This window comes from Manis javanica, chromosome X (genome assembly GCF_040802235.1).
Source record: "Manis javanica isolate MJ-LG chromosome X, MJ_LKY, whole genome shotgun sequence".
Taxonomy (NCBI): domain Eukaryota; kingdom Metazoa; phylum Chordata; class Mammalia; order Pholidota; family Manidae; genus Manis; species Manis javanica.
Window position 1 is genome coordinate 98,073,231 of NC_133174.1, and position 17,012 is coordinate 98,090,242.

At 46.6% G+C, this 17,012-nt stretch overlaps 1 protein-coding gene across 3 annotated transcripts in view; it reads left to right on the forward strand.

The window, feature by feature from the left end:
- CLDN2 (claudin 2) overlaps positions 1–16,933 on the forward strand; it is a 33,092-nt gene extending 16,159 nt beyond the window's left edge. Inside the window, exons 1-2 of one of the 3 annotated variants that reach the window (XM_017653640.3) lie at positions 12,319–12,657; positions 14,073–16,933. In XM_017653640.3, the coding sequence (XP_017509129.1) occupies positions 14,252–14,944 (693 nt within the window). In that variant the 5' untranslated portion in view covers positions 12,319–12,657; positions 14,073–14,251 and the 3' untranslated portion in view covers positions 14,945–16,933. Of the gene's footprint in view, positions 1–12,318; positions 12,658–13,535; positions 13,660–14,072 lie in introns of those variants that run through there. The other 2 variants (XM_036991436.2, XM_017653641.3) reach the window with 2 other exon arrangements.
- The last annotated feature ends 79 nt before the right edge of the window (positions 16,934–17,012 follow it).

The window sequence follows — 17,012 nt, forward strand, 5'->3', positions numbered from 1 at the left end:
TCTTTCTGCTCTTCTCTCAGACCCCATCTTCATTCTCACACCTATCTAGGCACTCTGGATCTCAGCAGGGGTCTTAGCAGATTACTAAGGAGCCTCCCAGGCTCCCCACTGAGGAGGCGTAGTGGTTGGCATGTTTCCACCAGGATCTGACAGGGCCGACCTGTAGGAAATGCAGCGTTAGAACCTAGTCTTTGAGTGACTGCCAATCTGGTAACCACATCCTGCCAACACAATGCCCTCATCCGCCCTGGCACCTGCCCTTAAGATTCTGCTTTTTCTATCCTCAATTGCACAGAGTCACTGTGAGCTGATTAGGTGCCCCTCTACTACAAATTCTATCTTGCATTCAACCAGCATTTCTACTTATCAAAATGCTTTCACATTTATTAGACCAGCCTTGGAAAGTCAGCTGGGTGAAGCCTGGAGAAAGAAGATGTGAAGACTTGCCCTGGATCACCCAGCTAGTTAGAAGATTAGTGCGCTATCCCTCCCACCCCTTTAGTCCTGCTTACTTTCATGGCTGCCCTTTTAGCCTGTCCCAGACTGCCAAGGGGTAGCACCCTGGAGAGACCCTTGCTCGGGAGCACTGCGGGGGGTGGGTGTCAGTACCCCATTTGCACCTGCCAGACATTATGGGCCACCTTGGGAAGGTTTATATCTGATTTGCTTCACTGAATTCATACTAGGAAACATATCTGACAGTTTGTTTTGATATTATACTTGACTCTTGAACAACATGCCCCAACCCCCAGGCAGACGAAAACTGGTGTGTAACTTTTCATTTTTTTAGTTAATTAATTAATTTATTTATTGAGAGGGCATCTCTCATATTTATTGATCAAATGGTTGTTAACAACAATAAAATTCTGTATAGGGGACTCAATGCACAATCATTAATCAACCCCAAGGCTAATTCTCAATAGTCTCCATGGTGTGTAACTTTTGACTCCCCAGAACTTAATTACTAATAGCCTATTGTTGACTGGAAGCCTTACTGATAACGTAAACAGTCTATTAACACATATTCTGTATGTTATATGGACTATATACTGTATCTTAAAGTAGGCTAGAGAAAGGAAAATGCTCAAATTGTTGCAGATCTCCAAAAATTTTTCCAGTATATTTTTGCAGTTCAAACCTGTGTTGTTCAAGGGCCAGCTGTACTTCAAAAGTGGAGTATAGCATAATGGTTAAGAGCCAACCTCTAGGGCTGGCCAGGTTTGGTGCCCAAGCCAGTAGTTCAGTGAGACAACGTGTATGAAAACCCTCAGCACAGTGCCTGACACCTAAAAAGTGTTCAATGAATAGGCCTTATCATTTTTACATAGGAATTGGTGAGAGGGAGTCCATGCGGTACACAGGAAAGTTTATGACATCTACCCAGATTACAGGTCTAACTATTACTGCTCAACTTAGAATGCTGGGTAATTCAGTCATTTCATCTTAGTGGGCCTAGGCTTTCTCATCTAGAAATGCCAGTAGCTGCCGTACATTCATAATGTGTTTTATTACCCTTTAAAGCATTCATACTCTTTGACCTAGCAATTCTATTCCTAGGAATTTGTTAGTATTATGTGAAAAGATAAAAGTTTATAATAGTGAAAAAATGACTAAGAGTTAAAAGGTTTAAGTAAATTATATTTCTAAATGATAGAATGTAATGCAGCCATAAGAGAATGATGCAGATCTGTTTTATAATTGACGCAAAGATAGGGCCATGTCAATGGGCCGTGTCAATGTCATATCACTACATTATTTAGAAATGAGAGGTTATAGAATTGTAACATATAATGTGACATGATTTTGTAAAACAAATTTCATTTGTGTCTTCTATAGTACATCAAAGTGTTAATGATGACTAACATTATACCTCTTGCTGTTGGTATGATGAGGACCTCTATTTTCTTCTTCATACTTTATTTTACGAATTCTTTGTGAGAGGTTCTAGTATGTTTCTAACCAGAAAAAAAAACCAGGAAAACTTTTTTTGCCCCATATGGAGAGGAGACCCAATTGCTGACTCCACTCTACAGAACTTTTAAGAGACTCAAATGACATAGAGTATGGTATTGTGCGCAGTACAGAGGCGAGGTCTGCATCTATCAGGGCAGCCTCATTCCCACCTTGTAGAGACTTGCTCTTTGAACCCGCCAGAGTCTGAACCTACAGTACACGTTTGCTCTTGCACCTTGAGGTTGATCTTAGGTCTGGGGGCCTCCTGGAGAATAAAACTGGGTGGAGTCTGCGGGCCTATAGGCCATGCAGAGCTGCTTGGGCACTAGCTCTCAGAGGCTGTTTATAAGGCTTACTTCCCGCTGGGCCTCAGGGCGCCTAGCCAGGGACACCTAATGGGCATAACAGAGCCCCCTCTTCTCCCCTGTCAAAGCTGGAATGTTCCAAATTCCTCCTTGGACCAAACCCCTTTTCCCCAAGGCCTCTCCTGGGCTCACAGAGGTCACCACACAAAAGCCCAGCTGGAGTTTTTGACAGGAAAAACACAAAACTTACCAAACTTTTTTTAAGTACCTCAATCTTCCACAGCCTCCAGGGGTTTAATTCTGATTTGTAATAAGTCTCCAATCCAAGTCTGAGATTTACAGATGGATTTTGCAAAGCTGTGATTAACAATTAGAAATCCTTTATCACCTCAGCCTGGGGCCCCTTGCACCTTGCTCCCCTCCTTCAGGATCCCTTCTTTCCTCTCCAGGGCCACACGTCTCCAAGGCTCTACAAAAGAACTGCTTCGTAAGTGTCTCAATTCTGATTAATTTTATCCCTTTTTAAATTCACTTGTGAGTTCTTGTTTCCTGGTTGCTGTCAGTTTGGCCCATGCTGCACCCAGGCTGGGCCACCGTGGGCTTCTGAGGGAACAGCATGGGAGGAAAAATTCAAGTGGTACTTGGGTTGGTATTTGTTTCCTCAAGGCTACCACAAAGTTTCCAGTCTTTGAAACTACAGGGTCAGAGGAAGCACTCTACAAGTCACATAATAATTTCTGAGTGGAGCTTTTGAGGGCAAAAGGACTGAGATAAAAGGATGGGAGGAAAGGAGCTGCAGTTTACCCTTCAGCCTAATGTGGGGTGTGGAGGAGGACTGGAAGGGGGCTCCCTCACAGCCAGCTCCACGGCCTTCCTCAGCGTGAAGCCTCTGGGAGTCAGCAGAAGGTGGTTTTCTGAGGAAAGTCCTAAAGTCTGCCCTGAAAGCCTTTAAATAACTCTCTCCCACTGATCTGCAAGTCTGCCATTCGAAATTCCTTCTTTGAAGTAAACCCTGCTATTGGGGATAACATGGAAGGAAGGACCTTGAGGGCATTATACTAAGTGAAGTAAGTCAAGCAGATAAGCTCAAATACTGTATGATCCTATTTATATGTGGAATCTAAAAAAAACAGCTCGTAGATACAGAGAAGAGATTAGTGGTTGCCCCAGGCATGGCAGGAGTGGGAGGTGGACGGTGAGTAAAATGGGTGAATGGGATCAAAAGGTACAAACTTCCAGTTATAATATAAATAAATCCTGGGTATATAATGTACAGCATGGTGACCATAGTTAACAACACTGTATTGCATATTTGAAAGTTGCTTAGAGAGCAGATCTTAAAATTCTCATCACAAGAAAATAAAAAAAGTATTGTAACTGTATGTGATGATGGATGTTGTAACTCTGGGGGAAAATCCCAGAGCAAAATACCTTTGAAACCAAAATCAGTCAAAGGGACAAATAAAGTCAGAAAAACCCATTTATTGCTTACAAGCAGTCGTCTACTTCTGCTCTCCTGTGTCACTCACGACATGACTGCAGAAAAAGGGGCCCCATCCAACCTTTCAGGTTCAGATATGCCCTGGCTCACCCTTTTAATTACCTATTGATATAGAGATGGACTACTTCTCTCTACACCTTGGAAACACCTATTGATATGGAGATGCACTAAGGCCAGGTGAGAGATTCTGGAAATACTGCAATTTTACCCACAACCCACCTCTCCAGAAATCTTACCTCACAATCTACACATTTTCTGTCTTCCACAGTGGCCCCTGTGTGAGGAAACTGGAGCACTGTAACCAGACTAATAACATACAATAGCAACAGCAATAACATCATGATAATCCTCAAGCCACAGGATTCAGCTGGGTTCAAATTCTTATGCAGATTAAGTCCATAGCTTGCCCATTCCACAGGTGGTCAGTAGCTGAACAGGTAGGGAATTCAGAGCAATCATCACGTGGCAGCTGCGGCCAGGGGGCACATCCAGGCCACAGGGACTATAGAAAAAAATAACCTTAAGGGCGATAAGATACATGTTTTAATGACACCAGCATAGGCAAATCTTGTCCATCAGGTAGGATGCATGCAACAGAGTGGTCTTGTTATAGGACAGTGGCAGGAATCAGTTCTCATCCTGGTCTAGTATGCCAGACTTTCACCCCCTTCCCTCCTTGTGGAAGTTACAGATGGGTCAATATATGGGGCTATGGGGGGTACATGCACTGGCCATAAAGATAAAACAGAACTTCCCCATAAGATGCTCTTACCTCCCAGATGTTTTGGGTACACTACTGTGATCTTGGGAGCCACTCTGCTGTTACTCCAAGAATACACAGGAGGCCAGCTTCTAGGCTTTTTCCTCAAGGAGCCAGCAGGGCCAGCCATTGCTGATCCATGTGTCGAAATGCCCAGGGCCACTTGCACTCAACAGTGTCTCCAGGGTGTAATGCAGTAGGGGTTGGCAGCAGGATGTTGCTCTGCTGGCCATATCCTGGCTTTAATAACTCCTCTTTGGTTTGCACATGCATTTGTATAGGAGATGCAGCAACATGTGTTAGCATATCCACAGGGCTCAAGGCTCCTTTTCACAGCTTCCCATTCAAGCACCATAGCACTGTCCATAAACGAACTGACCAGCCCTGTAGACTGTTGGTGTCCGACTTGGGGCTGGATTTCAACAAACCATTCTAGCTCTCTATCATGCCTGCCTTGGTAGAGTTATATAGTACATGAAACTTTCACTTTATTCCTAATTGCTACACCCATTCTTGTAACACATGTCCAGTAAAGTGGGTGCTTTGATCATTCTAAATCACCTGTGGCCGGCCAGGGACTGCAAAGAGACACTCTAGGCCCCTTTTGGTGGTTTGCTGATCTGCATGATGTGCAGGAAAAGCAACCAACAGGCCAGTAGCTCTGTCTACACAAGTTATGGCATGGTGATGTCCTTTTGATATGGGCAGAGGCCCAATATAGTCTAACTGCCACCTGATAAGTCTGACAAGAGGCCCATAGGTCTTGCCACAACTCTTGCCCCCAGAGGGGTCAGTGACCAACCATCTAGTTGGCATGGTACCATGTCGGTAGCCACAGGGTCAAGCCCCGAGAGATGGCCCAGTTTTCAGTGCAAAAGTTATAGGGGAGGGCTCCTGGCTGATCATGAGCCATACTGCCGGCAACTCAGCCCACTGACTGCTCTCCCCCTCTCCTCTGTCATCTGTTCATATTGTCTCGGTCTTAGGATGGAAAGCCACAGCCCTCCACTTTGGGGGCTGCCCACAACTGGAGCCATCTGTATACCAAGCATCTTTGGGTATAGGGGCTTTTCCATCCTGATAAGGACTCTCAGCTACCAGTGGCTCCAAAGCAAGTTCTTCCTACTTCCCACTGGTATAGGTCACTGGCCCCATTAAGCACTGGAGTTCTCCACTTAGGGGGCTAGTAGAGAGGGCACTACCCTGCTGTAAATATGAACCCCATTTGGCCAGTGTAAGCATCTGTGCCACACCACTCCATGGTCTTTGGGTCCAGTCTTACACCCACCCCGTGATGAGATAGGAGGTTATTACCTTGGTCGGAGCTGTTCTGGTGATGGGCTCCATAGCCAGCAAGGTGTGGTACACAGCAGCCAGTTGCTTCTCTATCAAGGTGTACTGGAATGCTGCTCCTTTTCAGAGCTGTGATCAGAATCCAAAAGGTTGGCATGTCTGTTCAAGCCACTGCCAAGGACCTGATCCGTAACCATCTTTAGTTACCTGAACATCTAGGGCCTTGATGGGTCCATTACACTCGAGGTCTGTAGGGCCTTGGCTGCTCACTTAGCATCAGTAAAAGCAGCTGCACATGTTTCATCCCAGTCCCACCTGATGCCCTTTCATACCAACAAGTATAAGGGCTTCCGAATTGGTGCCGCTTATGGGATAAACACTCTCCAGTATCCCAAAAGACCCAAAAACTCTCGTAATACTGCCACAGTGGTAGGGATAGGGAAACCCTGGAACTTGTCTATGACTGTTTCTGGGATAACTTTAGTTTTACCCAACCAGACAACCCCCAAGAACTTTATAGACAAACCAGGTGCCAAATTTCTAACAAGATCCTATAGTGCTGCCCATGAAGTTTTTCTTTCACTCTCCCAGCCTTTATCAAATCAACCCACATCTGGGTCCTTGAGACCTTCACAGGGCCCTTCGCACCTCTCCTTTCGATTGTAGCCCATACTTTCTTCCATGTTCTTATTGTTTCAACCTCCCCCAGATCTACTGAAGTACAAGTAGCCTCACTTATGGGTTGCCCTAGGTGGGAGCAAGAATAGTTACTAGGGATCCAAAGAGAGATGGGGGAGCTGTATGGAGCACCAGATTTCTCATTCCTGTGGTGAATAACTCCTCATCTGAGCCTTGAGGGTCTATATTATAGATAATATTTTTCATTCCCAGCTCCTATAACACCTGCTGGAGCTCTGCATACATTTTCCAGATAGTGGGTAAGTATGGTAAACCACCCTGATTAGGCCAAACTGCCCTGATGGCTGCTGTCAGCCAATCCAGAAGTGCCTGATTCCCTCAGGTGTGACAGGCACTTTGCAACCACTGCCAGAGGGAAGGGTGAGTCATCAGGGAAGCCAGTCTACCCATTTCAGAATCCACGGTAACAATGTTTTCCACCCCGGTATTCCAGAGACGGAAAAGCCATGTAGGCAGAGGTTCCAACGGCTTCTGCCGAAACCAGATGCTCATGTCCACCAGCTCATCCTGTGTATAGGGGGCAGAGCACCGAGTGCGCCACAACTTGGGGAGTGGGCAGCTCCTCCCCCCCCTGAGGATTCCTTGGTTGTGTGCTTTTACTTTCTTAATTAAAACTGGGCGGGCCCTTAATAGAGGAGAGGCTGGTGCGTCAGCTGGTGGCCTTTGCAACAGATTGGCCCTCAGCCACATGCCCTCATCCTCTCCCGAGATCTCCTTTACCATCTCTAGGGCTGAAGGCACTGCTCTTTCCTCCCCCTCCACCACGGCCTCTTGTAACACAGATTCTCCTGATGTCTCCTCCCTGGCTGCTGCTAATGTATCTTCCAGGAACACGACTGTCTGCTCAATAAATATCTTTCTTAAGGGTATCCCATAGGGCATCCCCCAGCTCCTCCAAGTGATGCTGAAGCGTGTCTCTCTCCTGCCAAAGTCTCTGTCTCTCTCCTCCCTTGATAACCCTTTCCACTATCTTGAGGAGAAGGCATCCCACAATCCTGGCTGCTTCATGGCCACTCAGGGCCTGTAAGCAGTTCTATCTCACGGAGGGCTAATTCCACAGCTTCCAGTGTGCCCACCCTTCCCAAATTGTCTAGGAGGTGCTTTACCCTAGACCAATTCCCCACTAGGGGCTCCCCAGTTGGAAGCCCCACAGATAGGGGGCTACTGAGTGAAGCCAAATCCACTACTGCTGCATCCAGTGGGGCCTCCCCACCATCCACAGGGGGGGTTCTGGGCATCTCCCCACCATCTCTAGAGGCAGCCTGCCCATGGGTCGCACCCATGTAGACAGATTTTGGGTTCAGAAGTCCTGCCAACTACTGCCAGATGTAACTCCGGGGAAAAATCCCAGGGCAAAATACCTTTGAAACTGAAATCAGTCAAAGGGAGAAGTAAAGCAGGAGAAACTCATTTATTGCCTTCGAGCAGTCATCCACTTCTGCTCTCCCATGTCTCTCACAACTCAGCTGCAGAAAAAGGGGCCCCATCCAACCTCTCTAGTCCAGATATATCCTGGCTTGCCCTTGTAATTACCTATTGATATGGTGATAGACTATTTCTCTCTACACCTTGGAAACACCTATTGATATAGAGATGCACTAAGGCCAGGTGAGAGATTCTGGAAATACTGCGATTTTACCCACAGATGTTAAATAAACTTATTGTGGGGATCATTTTGCTACATATACATATGTCTAATCATTGCACTGTACACCTGAAATAAACGCAACATCACATGTCAATTAAATCTCAATAAAAAAAGAAGTTCGCCCTTTGGACTGAGGCATTATTCTCTTCAAGTGTCCTCTTTGACAATGGAGTTGGAACCAAAACATTACCCCCCCTTATAGCTTCAGAGGTTGTAGGTGATGTCTGTTCTCTCAAGTCTGCCTTTCTATGTTCTCTAGCATTCTAAAGTTTGACAATCAGGACAAAAACAAACTTCATTTTAAAGCAATTAGAAAATCTCTCAATCTAGCTGTATTTCCTTAGCTGTCATCAATCAACTGATGCAAAAGGAAAGGTGAACTGCTCCAAAGACAAATTTCCAGAAGTGGGCCTTCAAAGGAATGGCTTTGCCACTTACTAGAAGCCCTCAGCAGCTGGGGGTGAGGTGCAGAGAGGAGACCAAGTGTCTCATATTCCAATGAGGGGCTGTGGGATCAAGGGATGGAGAAACAGAGGGCTGTGGTGGCCTCCATCACCCCCCAGATGCCACATCACGTCCTTCCTTTAGTCTAAGAACCCCATGTATCTTATCCCACTCAATCTTATAAGGGTGCCTTCAAAGAAGGGGTACCATGCACAGGCTCTTGGGGCAAGAAATGGGGACTAGCAGAGCAAGTATCTAGGCAAGAAGGGGTTAATTCAGGATCTGCTGTCAGTCTTGACCCTTCTAATCCTCTCATGAAATTCCAATCCTTCCCCTAAGGAAAATTAGGTAAGCATCCTAAATGAAGCCTTCTTGCCCAGCCCTTGGGCCATGAAGTGTATTGGTATCAAGACCAGAAGGCAAATTCAGCTTAGGGTTCTCTGATTTCTCCAAAGCAGCAAGAGTTTGACTTATAGGAGGACCCCTCAAAGAACAAAGTTTCTTTTAAAGCTGTTCTTAACAGCTGTTCAGTCCTCTATTTGTCAAAGTGGCTTCCTGTCCCCGTTACCTTATTGAAGACTCAAAACTTTGGCAGTGAACAAACTAGGACCTGGAGAAGTTAGGGAACTTCCTCAACAGGTTCCAGGCAGATCTGAGGCCAAAAGCTAGTCTTTTGATTCTCAGGCCAGAACTTTTTCTCTAGACCCTCTACTGCTCATCACACAAACAAAAGCAGAATCTAGCCTAGCCACCACCCAGCTGCTTGCTATTTTGCCCACCCCTGCCTTTCTGACCCTGGTTGAAAGCTGACCCTGTTAGGCCATTTCTTCCAATTGAGTAAAAGCTGCAATAACTTGTTCTTCCTCCTGCTCAGCTATGCCAAGTCAGACTCTCTAGAGATTCCAAGCCTCAGTGAAAGCACTTTTTTGGTGCTGCTATCCCTCTGATGCAAGCCACTTTCCTACTTCTGAGTCATGACTGACTCTGAGAAGATTTCCTCTTGGGAACACTGTTGACTCCCTTGGAAAACTCAAGTTGAGCTCTTCTGCCACCGTCCCGGGAAGGCTGAAGCAGGAGCTGCTCCTCTGGGAGGCAGGGAGTCTTCTCCCTGAAAACCTCACGGTAGCTGACTGACACTCACTGAAAGCTCAGATATGGATAGGAAGTACAGAGGAAGAATATTTGACCCAGCCCAGGTGAGAAGAGGGTCTAAGGAATGTTTCAAGGAGAGGATGAGTCCTTAAGGATGACTAGTAATCACAGAAAAAAATGTTGGATGGTTGAATAGCATGCTTAAGGGCTTGGAGACAGACAGAAAGTTATATTCAGAGAAGTACACATGTGCAGGTGTGGCTGGGTCCTTTGTGCACACACATAGAAGTGCAAAGCAGAGTCAGTCCTGACTCAGGAGGAGTAAGTAGGGAAGTGGTTTGCAGCAGGTGGATGGCAGAATCAATGATGTTGGAGGGTACTGGTGAGAGAAAGGTTGCGAAGAAAAGCAGGAGTCCGACAATGGAGGGTTTTCCTGGTTTCCGGGGCCAGAGCGGTTGCACTTCATCCTGAAAGCAGTGATGAGGTCCTGAAGTTTTTTAAGCTGGCAAAACAGTGGGGTGGTACTTAACGATTTGGTTTCGTTTTTAGAAAGGTCCTTGACTACTGGATGGATAATTGATTGCAGGGGCAGGGCAGAAGTGGAGTTAAAGTGACCAATTTGAGGTGCCTATGAAGTTTCCAAATGGAAAAGAGATTATATTTGCATGGTTTGAACCAAAGTTTAGGTAGTTGAGTGGAAGGAAGTGGATGCATTCAGGATATATTTTGAAGGTAGATCTGATCCGACTTCATAACTGATCATATGTCAAGAAGAGTTTAGAATCAAGGATTGCTGGCTTGGGTTGTTGGATGAGCGATGATCCCACTGAGGTAGGGAACACCGTGTAAGGAATAGTTTGGGAGTGGAAAGAGAAGAGAGTAGGTGATTTCAGCTTTACAAATGATGAGTTTGAAGTGCCATTAAAATATTCAGATGGGGATCATTCTAAATGTAGTTGAATATACAACTCTTGAGTTCAGGAGAGGGATCGTTGCCAAGATACAGATTCAGGAATCATTGTCAAGGGGAAACAGTGTAGCACAGAGAAGGCACTTAGTGAATCTGTGGCATCTTACTACACTGATGGACAGTGATGGCATTGGGGTATGGGTGGGGACTTGATAATATGGGTAAATGTAGTAACCACATTGTTTTTTCATGTGAAACCCTCATAAGAGTGTATATCAATCATACCTTAATAAAAAATTTTAAAAAATAAATAAATAAAAAGTGAAAAAAAAAGAATCTTGGCTGCAAAGAGGATAGAGAGATAGCTACACAGGGAGGAGGTAGGGTAGGAATCTCATTATGAGTTGTATGTATTTGAAGTAGTCCCCAGCAGATGCTCACCAGGGAGAAATAGAAGGACTCCTAAGCAGCCCTGAAGGTCCCACTGGGATGTAGTCATGATCAGGATAGGTAGAACTGGGTCCAGTTTAGCAATAAGAAAACCAGCGCGTGGAAAGGACTTGCGCAGTGTCAGTGCTAAGTGACAGAGCTGAGATTCAAACTAGCTTTCCCTCCCCACCTCCCACCAAATGTTTATTGGCTCCTGCTCCACACTGCTTTGCGTCAATATTGGCATTGTTATATCCATCACCGATGAATACTATTGACTGTCAACCGTGTGCCCAATGCTGCAGAGGCCCAACAGAAATTGAATATATGGTTTCCTTCCTTAAATTGTTTAGAATTTTATTGAAGAGACAAAATACTCAACAAATGTACATACATATAAAATGGTGCAACTCTGTCTGTTTCTCTGTCTCTCACTCTTATTCTGTCTTTCTGTGTTTGTCTCTCTTTCTGTCTCTGTTTTTTTTTCTTTCCCTTTCTGTCTCTCTCTCTTCATTTCCTTCCTTCTTCTTGTGATTCCCTCTCTCAATCTACTTTCTCAACATTGAGTATCTCCAGTCCCTTCACTGGAGCATCGTTGACTCTTTTAGAAAGTCCGTATCTCATGGTCCCTCAAACCTCTTTACCACTTTCATGTACTCATTAAGAAGACAGTTTTGAACACCTGCTCTGGGTAATGCAGTGTGCAAGGTACCTGAGATACAAAGATGAATAAGACACAGTCCTTGCCCTGAAGCAGCTCACACACTAACTAGTGGGAAAGGATGAGCATTTAAACAGGCTATTGCAATATAGCTCAGTACATCTTACCTGTACTTTAGTTTCCTCATCTATACAATAGGGATTCTTAGTTCCTACTACAAACCATTGTTATGATGATTGAGTTAATATGTATAAAATGCTTATTGTGGTCACACAGGAAACACTATGTATGTGTCACTATTATTATTATTACTACTATGATGGAGATACTGTAGGAACATAAAGAAGGGGCAGTCAGTGCAGGCTAGTGTAAGAGTTATCTGAGTTGAGCCTTAAAGGATTAGAAGACACTAAACAGAGAAAAGAATGCTGGTATCTTGCATAAAAGGATGAGTTTGCACTCAGGTTTGGAAACAAAAGACAACAGGACATGATTAAGGAACTAAAAATAATGTAGCTCAGCAAGAGCACAGAGTATGAGGAAGGGAACAGCAAGAGATGAAGCTTGACAGGTCATAGAGTACAAACAAGTTTGGACTTTATCCTCTAGCCGATGGGGAGCCACAGGAATGTTTTATGTAGAGCAGAGACTTGATCAGATTAATGTGTTGAAAGATCACCTTAGCAACAACATGGGAAATGAATTGGAGGAGGCAAGAATGGAAATGAGACCAGTTAGGAAGTTGTCGCTCTAGTCCAAGGATAGAGAGAGGATACTGAAGCCCTGAACTGGGAAAGCAGCTATAGCGATGAAGAGATGGGTGCCATGGATCTGAGTATATTCAAGAGGTAAAGTGGGTCAGACAGTGACCATCGAAGGCGAGGGATCAGTGTGAGAGAGCTGGCAAGAATCACTCCCAGGATTTTGGTCTGGTGCAAGGGGAAGATTAGAGGCATCATTCGGTGAGTACAGGGAACCCAGTGGAGAGGTGTTTAGGGGGTCATTGGGGAGGGGTGTGATGGGGCCGGGGATGCCATGTCAAACTTGAGGTGCCAGTGAGATTTCCAAATAGACATTTTAAATAGGTGATTACTCCGGCAGTCTTGAAGTGCAGGAGGCAGGTTTATGCTGGAAATTCAGATTTGGGAGTGCCAGTGGGTGGGTCGGATATTAAGTCATGGGGGTGAATACATTTGCTCAGAAACAGAACATTGAGAAAAGGATGGATTTCTGAGGAATACTCACACTTTAAGAAATGACAGGGGAAAGAGAAATCTTGAAGGCTAAAAGATGGAATAGCCAGATTGTGGTGGGTTGAAAAATTAGTGGTTTGGAGGGTCTTGTAGAGGATGGGGAGAAGAATGTGTCTTGACCCTTAATATCATGAACCATAGCAAGAAGGGGGCATGTGTAGGGGTCTTGTAGAGGATGGGGAGAAGAATGTGCTCTTGACCCTTAATATCATGAACCGTAGCAAGAAGGGGGCATGTGTAGCGGGGTTCCTTGGACAGTGCAAAATCCCGGACAGCTCTGTGAGTCTGAAGGATTGGCTTGGATGCCTCTCTCACAAAGCTCTCTATTCTAGGGCAGCTTCCCTTTCCTCTGCCCATTGCAGTTACCCTAGCAGATGGCCTAGGGAATTTCAGGGCTCCCTTCAGGCCCCGGAACAAACTTTGTGCCAGAGTCTTCCCTGAGAGGCCTAGGGCTGGTGGGGGCATCTATTACAATTGCAGACAGGAAATATCTGGGTGTGTTATACATAAAAAGGCCTTAGGCTAGCCTGCAGAGGGGAATGTGGGCAGGGCTGGGTGGATCTGAACTCTCAGAGTCTAGATAGGAAACTGTTGCCCTCGCCAACCTGCCCCAGAGTAGATTTTCACCACAGGCAGGATGATGCAGGGCTAGACCACCGCTCTCTGGGCCCTTGGATATTCAAGTAGGCTTCCAGGAACCTGGAGTCCAAGGTATGTCCTCGGACCTGTTCGTCCTGATCCAGTTTTCTGGAGTTTGGCCTCTGTCTGTAATTGAGGGGCCCTGTGGTACTGTTGCCAGGCAATATGTTAAACAGCAGGCCTTGGCGACAGAACCCTGCCAGCTAATAGCCTGACCTGCAGTTAACACAACCACTATGACTGCCACTGCCATCACTACCTTCTCGGAAAGTAGCCACCTGTGTGGCCCATGGCTTTGTCTGGCTGCCAATCTAAGGCATGTACCTACGCAGGAGGCGATGACATTTTGGCTCTACTTTCAAAGTTTTTTTTTTCTTTCTCATGTGTTATTTCTAAAGATAACAAAGGTCAAAAGGCATCCAGCATTTTCTGGTTTCTCATAAGCTTCTGGTCAATATTTAATCTGGTTTATGGATTTTTTTTAGGTCTTCTAGATGCCTTCTTGAGCCTGCTTGTGGCCACCCACAGACACTTGTAAGAAGGAGAGAAGCCAGTCTGGCAGAGACCTTCTGAAATGAGGGATTAGAGGCTGGGATCCAAGGAGGAAGACCTGCCGGAAGACAAGGGAGCAGTCCCTGAAGACACTTCTACTGAGAGGTCTGCCATGGCCTCTCTTGGCCTCCAGCTTGTAGGCTACATCCTGGGCCTTCTGGGGCTATTGGGCACCCTGGTTGCCATGCTGCTTCCCAGCTGGCGAACAAGTTCTTATGTCGGTACCAGCATTGTGACAGCTGTCGGCTTCTCCAAAGGCCTCTGGATGGAGTGTGCCACGCACAGCACAGGCATTACCCAGTGTGACATCTACAGCACCCTTCTAGGCCTGCCTGCTGACATCCAGGCTGCCCAGGCCATGATGGTGACATCTAGTGCCATCTCCTCGTTGGCCTGCATTATCTCTGTGGTGGGCATGAGATGCACAGTCTTCTGCCAGGATTCCCGAGCCAAAGACAGATTGGCAGTAGTGGGCGGAGTGTTCTTCATCCTTGGGGGCCTCCTGGGCTTCATCCCTGTTGCCTGGAATCTTCATGGGATCCTGCGGGACTTCTACTCCCCACTGGTGCCTGACAGCATGAAATTTGAGATTGGAGAGGCTCTTTACTTGGGCATTATTTCCTCCCTGTTCTCCCTTGTGGCTGGAATCATCCTCTGCTTTTCCTGCCCACCCCAGGGAAATCGCTCCAACTACTACGATGCCTACCAGGCCCAGCCTCTTGCTACCAGGAGCTCTCCAAGGCCTGGCCAACCACCCAAAGTGAAGAGTGAGTTTAACTCCTATAGCCTGACAGGGTATGTGTGAAGAAGCAGGGGCCAGAGCTTGGGGGTGGCAGGGTCTGTGAGAACCAGTGGACAGCTGCCCAGGGCCACAGGTGAGGGACATTGCCACTGGATCATGTCAGAAGGTGCTGCTGAGGATAGACTGACTTTGGCCACTGGATCAAGCAAAGGCAGAAATGGGAGCCGGTGTGACAGCATGCAGGTTGAATTGTCAAGATGTTTGCCAAACCAGCCTTTCTGTTTCCTTCATCTTGGTACCCACCCCCCCACACTTCCTACCCTGAGTCCCCGACCCTCAATTCCAAACCCCAACTCCCTACCCTAAGCCAGTCCCAGAGGTTCTCCTCTGCCCTTTGGTTTACTTGGAAATTCATCCAAAGCCCTACTAATCACATCCCATGGACTGACACTCTCTGTGATCAAAGACCTTCCCTCTGGCTGAGGTTGGCTCTTAGCTCATCGCTAGGGTATGGGAGGAGAAGGTGGAATGGTGGCTTTCATGAGCCTGACTCTAGACAACTTCACAAGACTCCCTCCAAAAAAACTGATTGGCCAGTAATGGGCCCTGAAACCCCTATCCCACTCTTGTTGTGACTCCACAGTGTCCAGACTGGTTTGTGCATGGACTGAAATAAAGCCATCCCATGGGACTGAGGGAACAAAGAGCAACTGAGTACAGGATGAGAGGGTGGGAAGGCACCACAGACCAAAAAAGACCAGAAACACTGCCCAGGGCATTTCCCAGAATCTCTTCTTACTTGTGAGTTGGGGATCTAGCCCCCCGCTAGAGGAAAGTACGAAGCCGATAAAGTAGAAAGCTCCAGGCAGCAGCAGACTGATTCCACTGAGGAACTGCCTCAGAAGCTGCAGCCCCGGCTTTCACCGCAGCTCGTGCCTCCTTCCGATCTGGCCTCCTACAAAACAACAAGGCTAAGGGCACTACAAAATGGTTTCCTTAGGAAGGCAAAACTAGTTTTTCTAGAGATGACCTTAGCTGGGGGATGACCACGTGGGAGCTGTGGGGTACTGAGGAAGATGCCACTCCATAATGCTGTCCGAGAAACAATAAGAAGTTTTGTATTTAAGAAGCAGGGTGGGCATGTGGTGGCTCCAGTGGGTGCTTCTGCTGGGCCAGAGAGAGGCAGCTACCCAGAGAGTCTCTAGGCCTAGTGGGAAATCAGCCTAAAGGCTGAAATTGGGCCCCTGGGGTCTACCCACAGAGCACTACAGAGCCTCTGAAAGACCACAGCACCAGTTGGGTCCCCTGTCACCCTTCATACTCCCCCCACTCTGTTTTCACTAGACATTCCAGAGTTGCTAGATGGCATCCAAGGGCTCCAGCATGGACTGATCGTACCCAGAGTGCTGTGTCCCTGATCTGAGTGACAGCTGAACTGCTGCCTGGAATTTCAGTTGAGGTAGGGGGAGTAGAGAATGGTTCTCAGGCAGAGAGTTCCAACTCCAAGGTCTGAAAAATGCTCCATTTTCCCTGGGAGTGTGGGTGGGGGTCATAAACAAACCAGAGCCATTTTTCCCACACACCAGTCTAAGCATGACCAGCTCAGACAAACTCCAGTATACCTCCCAAAACCTCACAGCCAGCAAAAGGGGCCCATTCATGATCTCTAACCTGCCTTCCATAGTTCCTCCTTCTTGCCTGTTTCAGTTGTTCTCCCTAGCTGGAGGGCCCTCTCCCCTGAGCCGAGCCTCCCTCATGCTGGGAGAGCTTGTTCAGCACCACCCCCTCAGTGAGCCTCCTCTGACCACTCCATCCCTTTCCTATCCCTCCCACCTCCAACCCTCAATGTGTTCATTTCTTCTTTAATGCTTATCATTCACAATTTTTGATGGATAGTTATATTTTCATGTGTGTGTATCTGATTTCACAAGTCCATTGTAAACTCTTGGAGGTCAGAGACCCTATCTTAGAGCTCTTTGTATCCCCCCAGACTATCTGTAAGAGTACTGGGCACACAGTAGGTGATCAATAAACACATGTTGATTAATTTTATTATGCTTTACTTAATTCAAAAAGGCCCAGATAGGGCAGAAGGTATGGAGAAAATTGGGTTAAGGAGAGGGTAGTATGG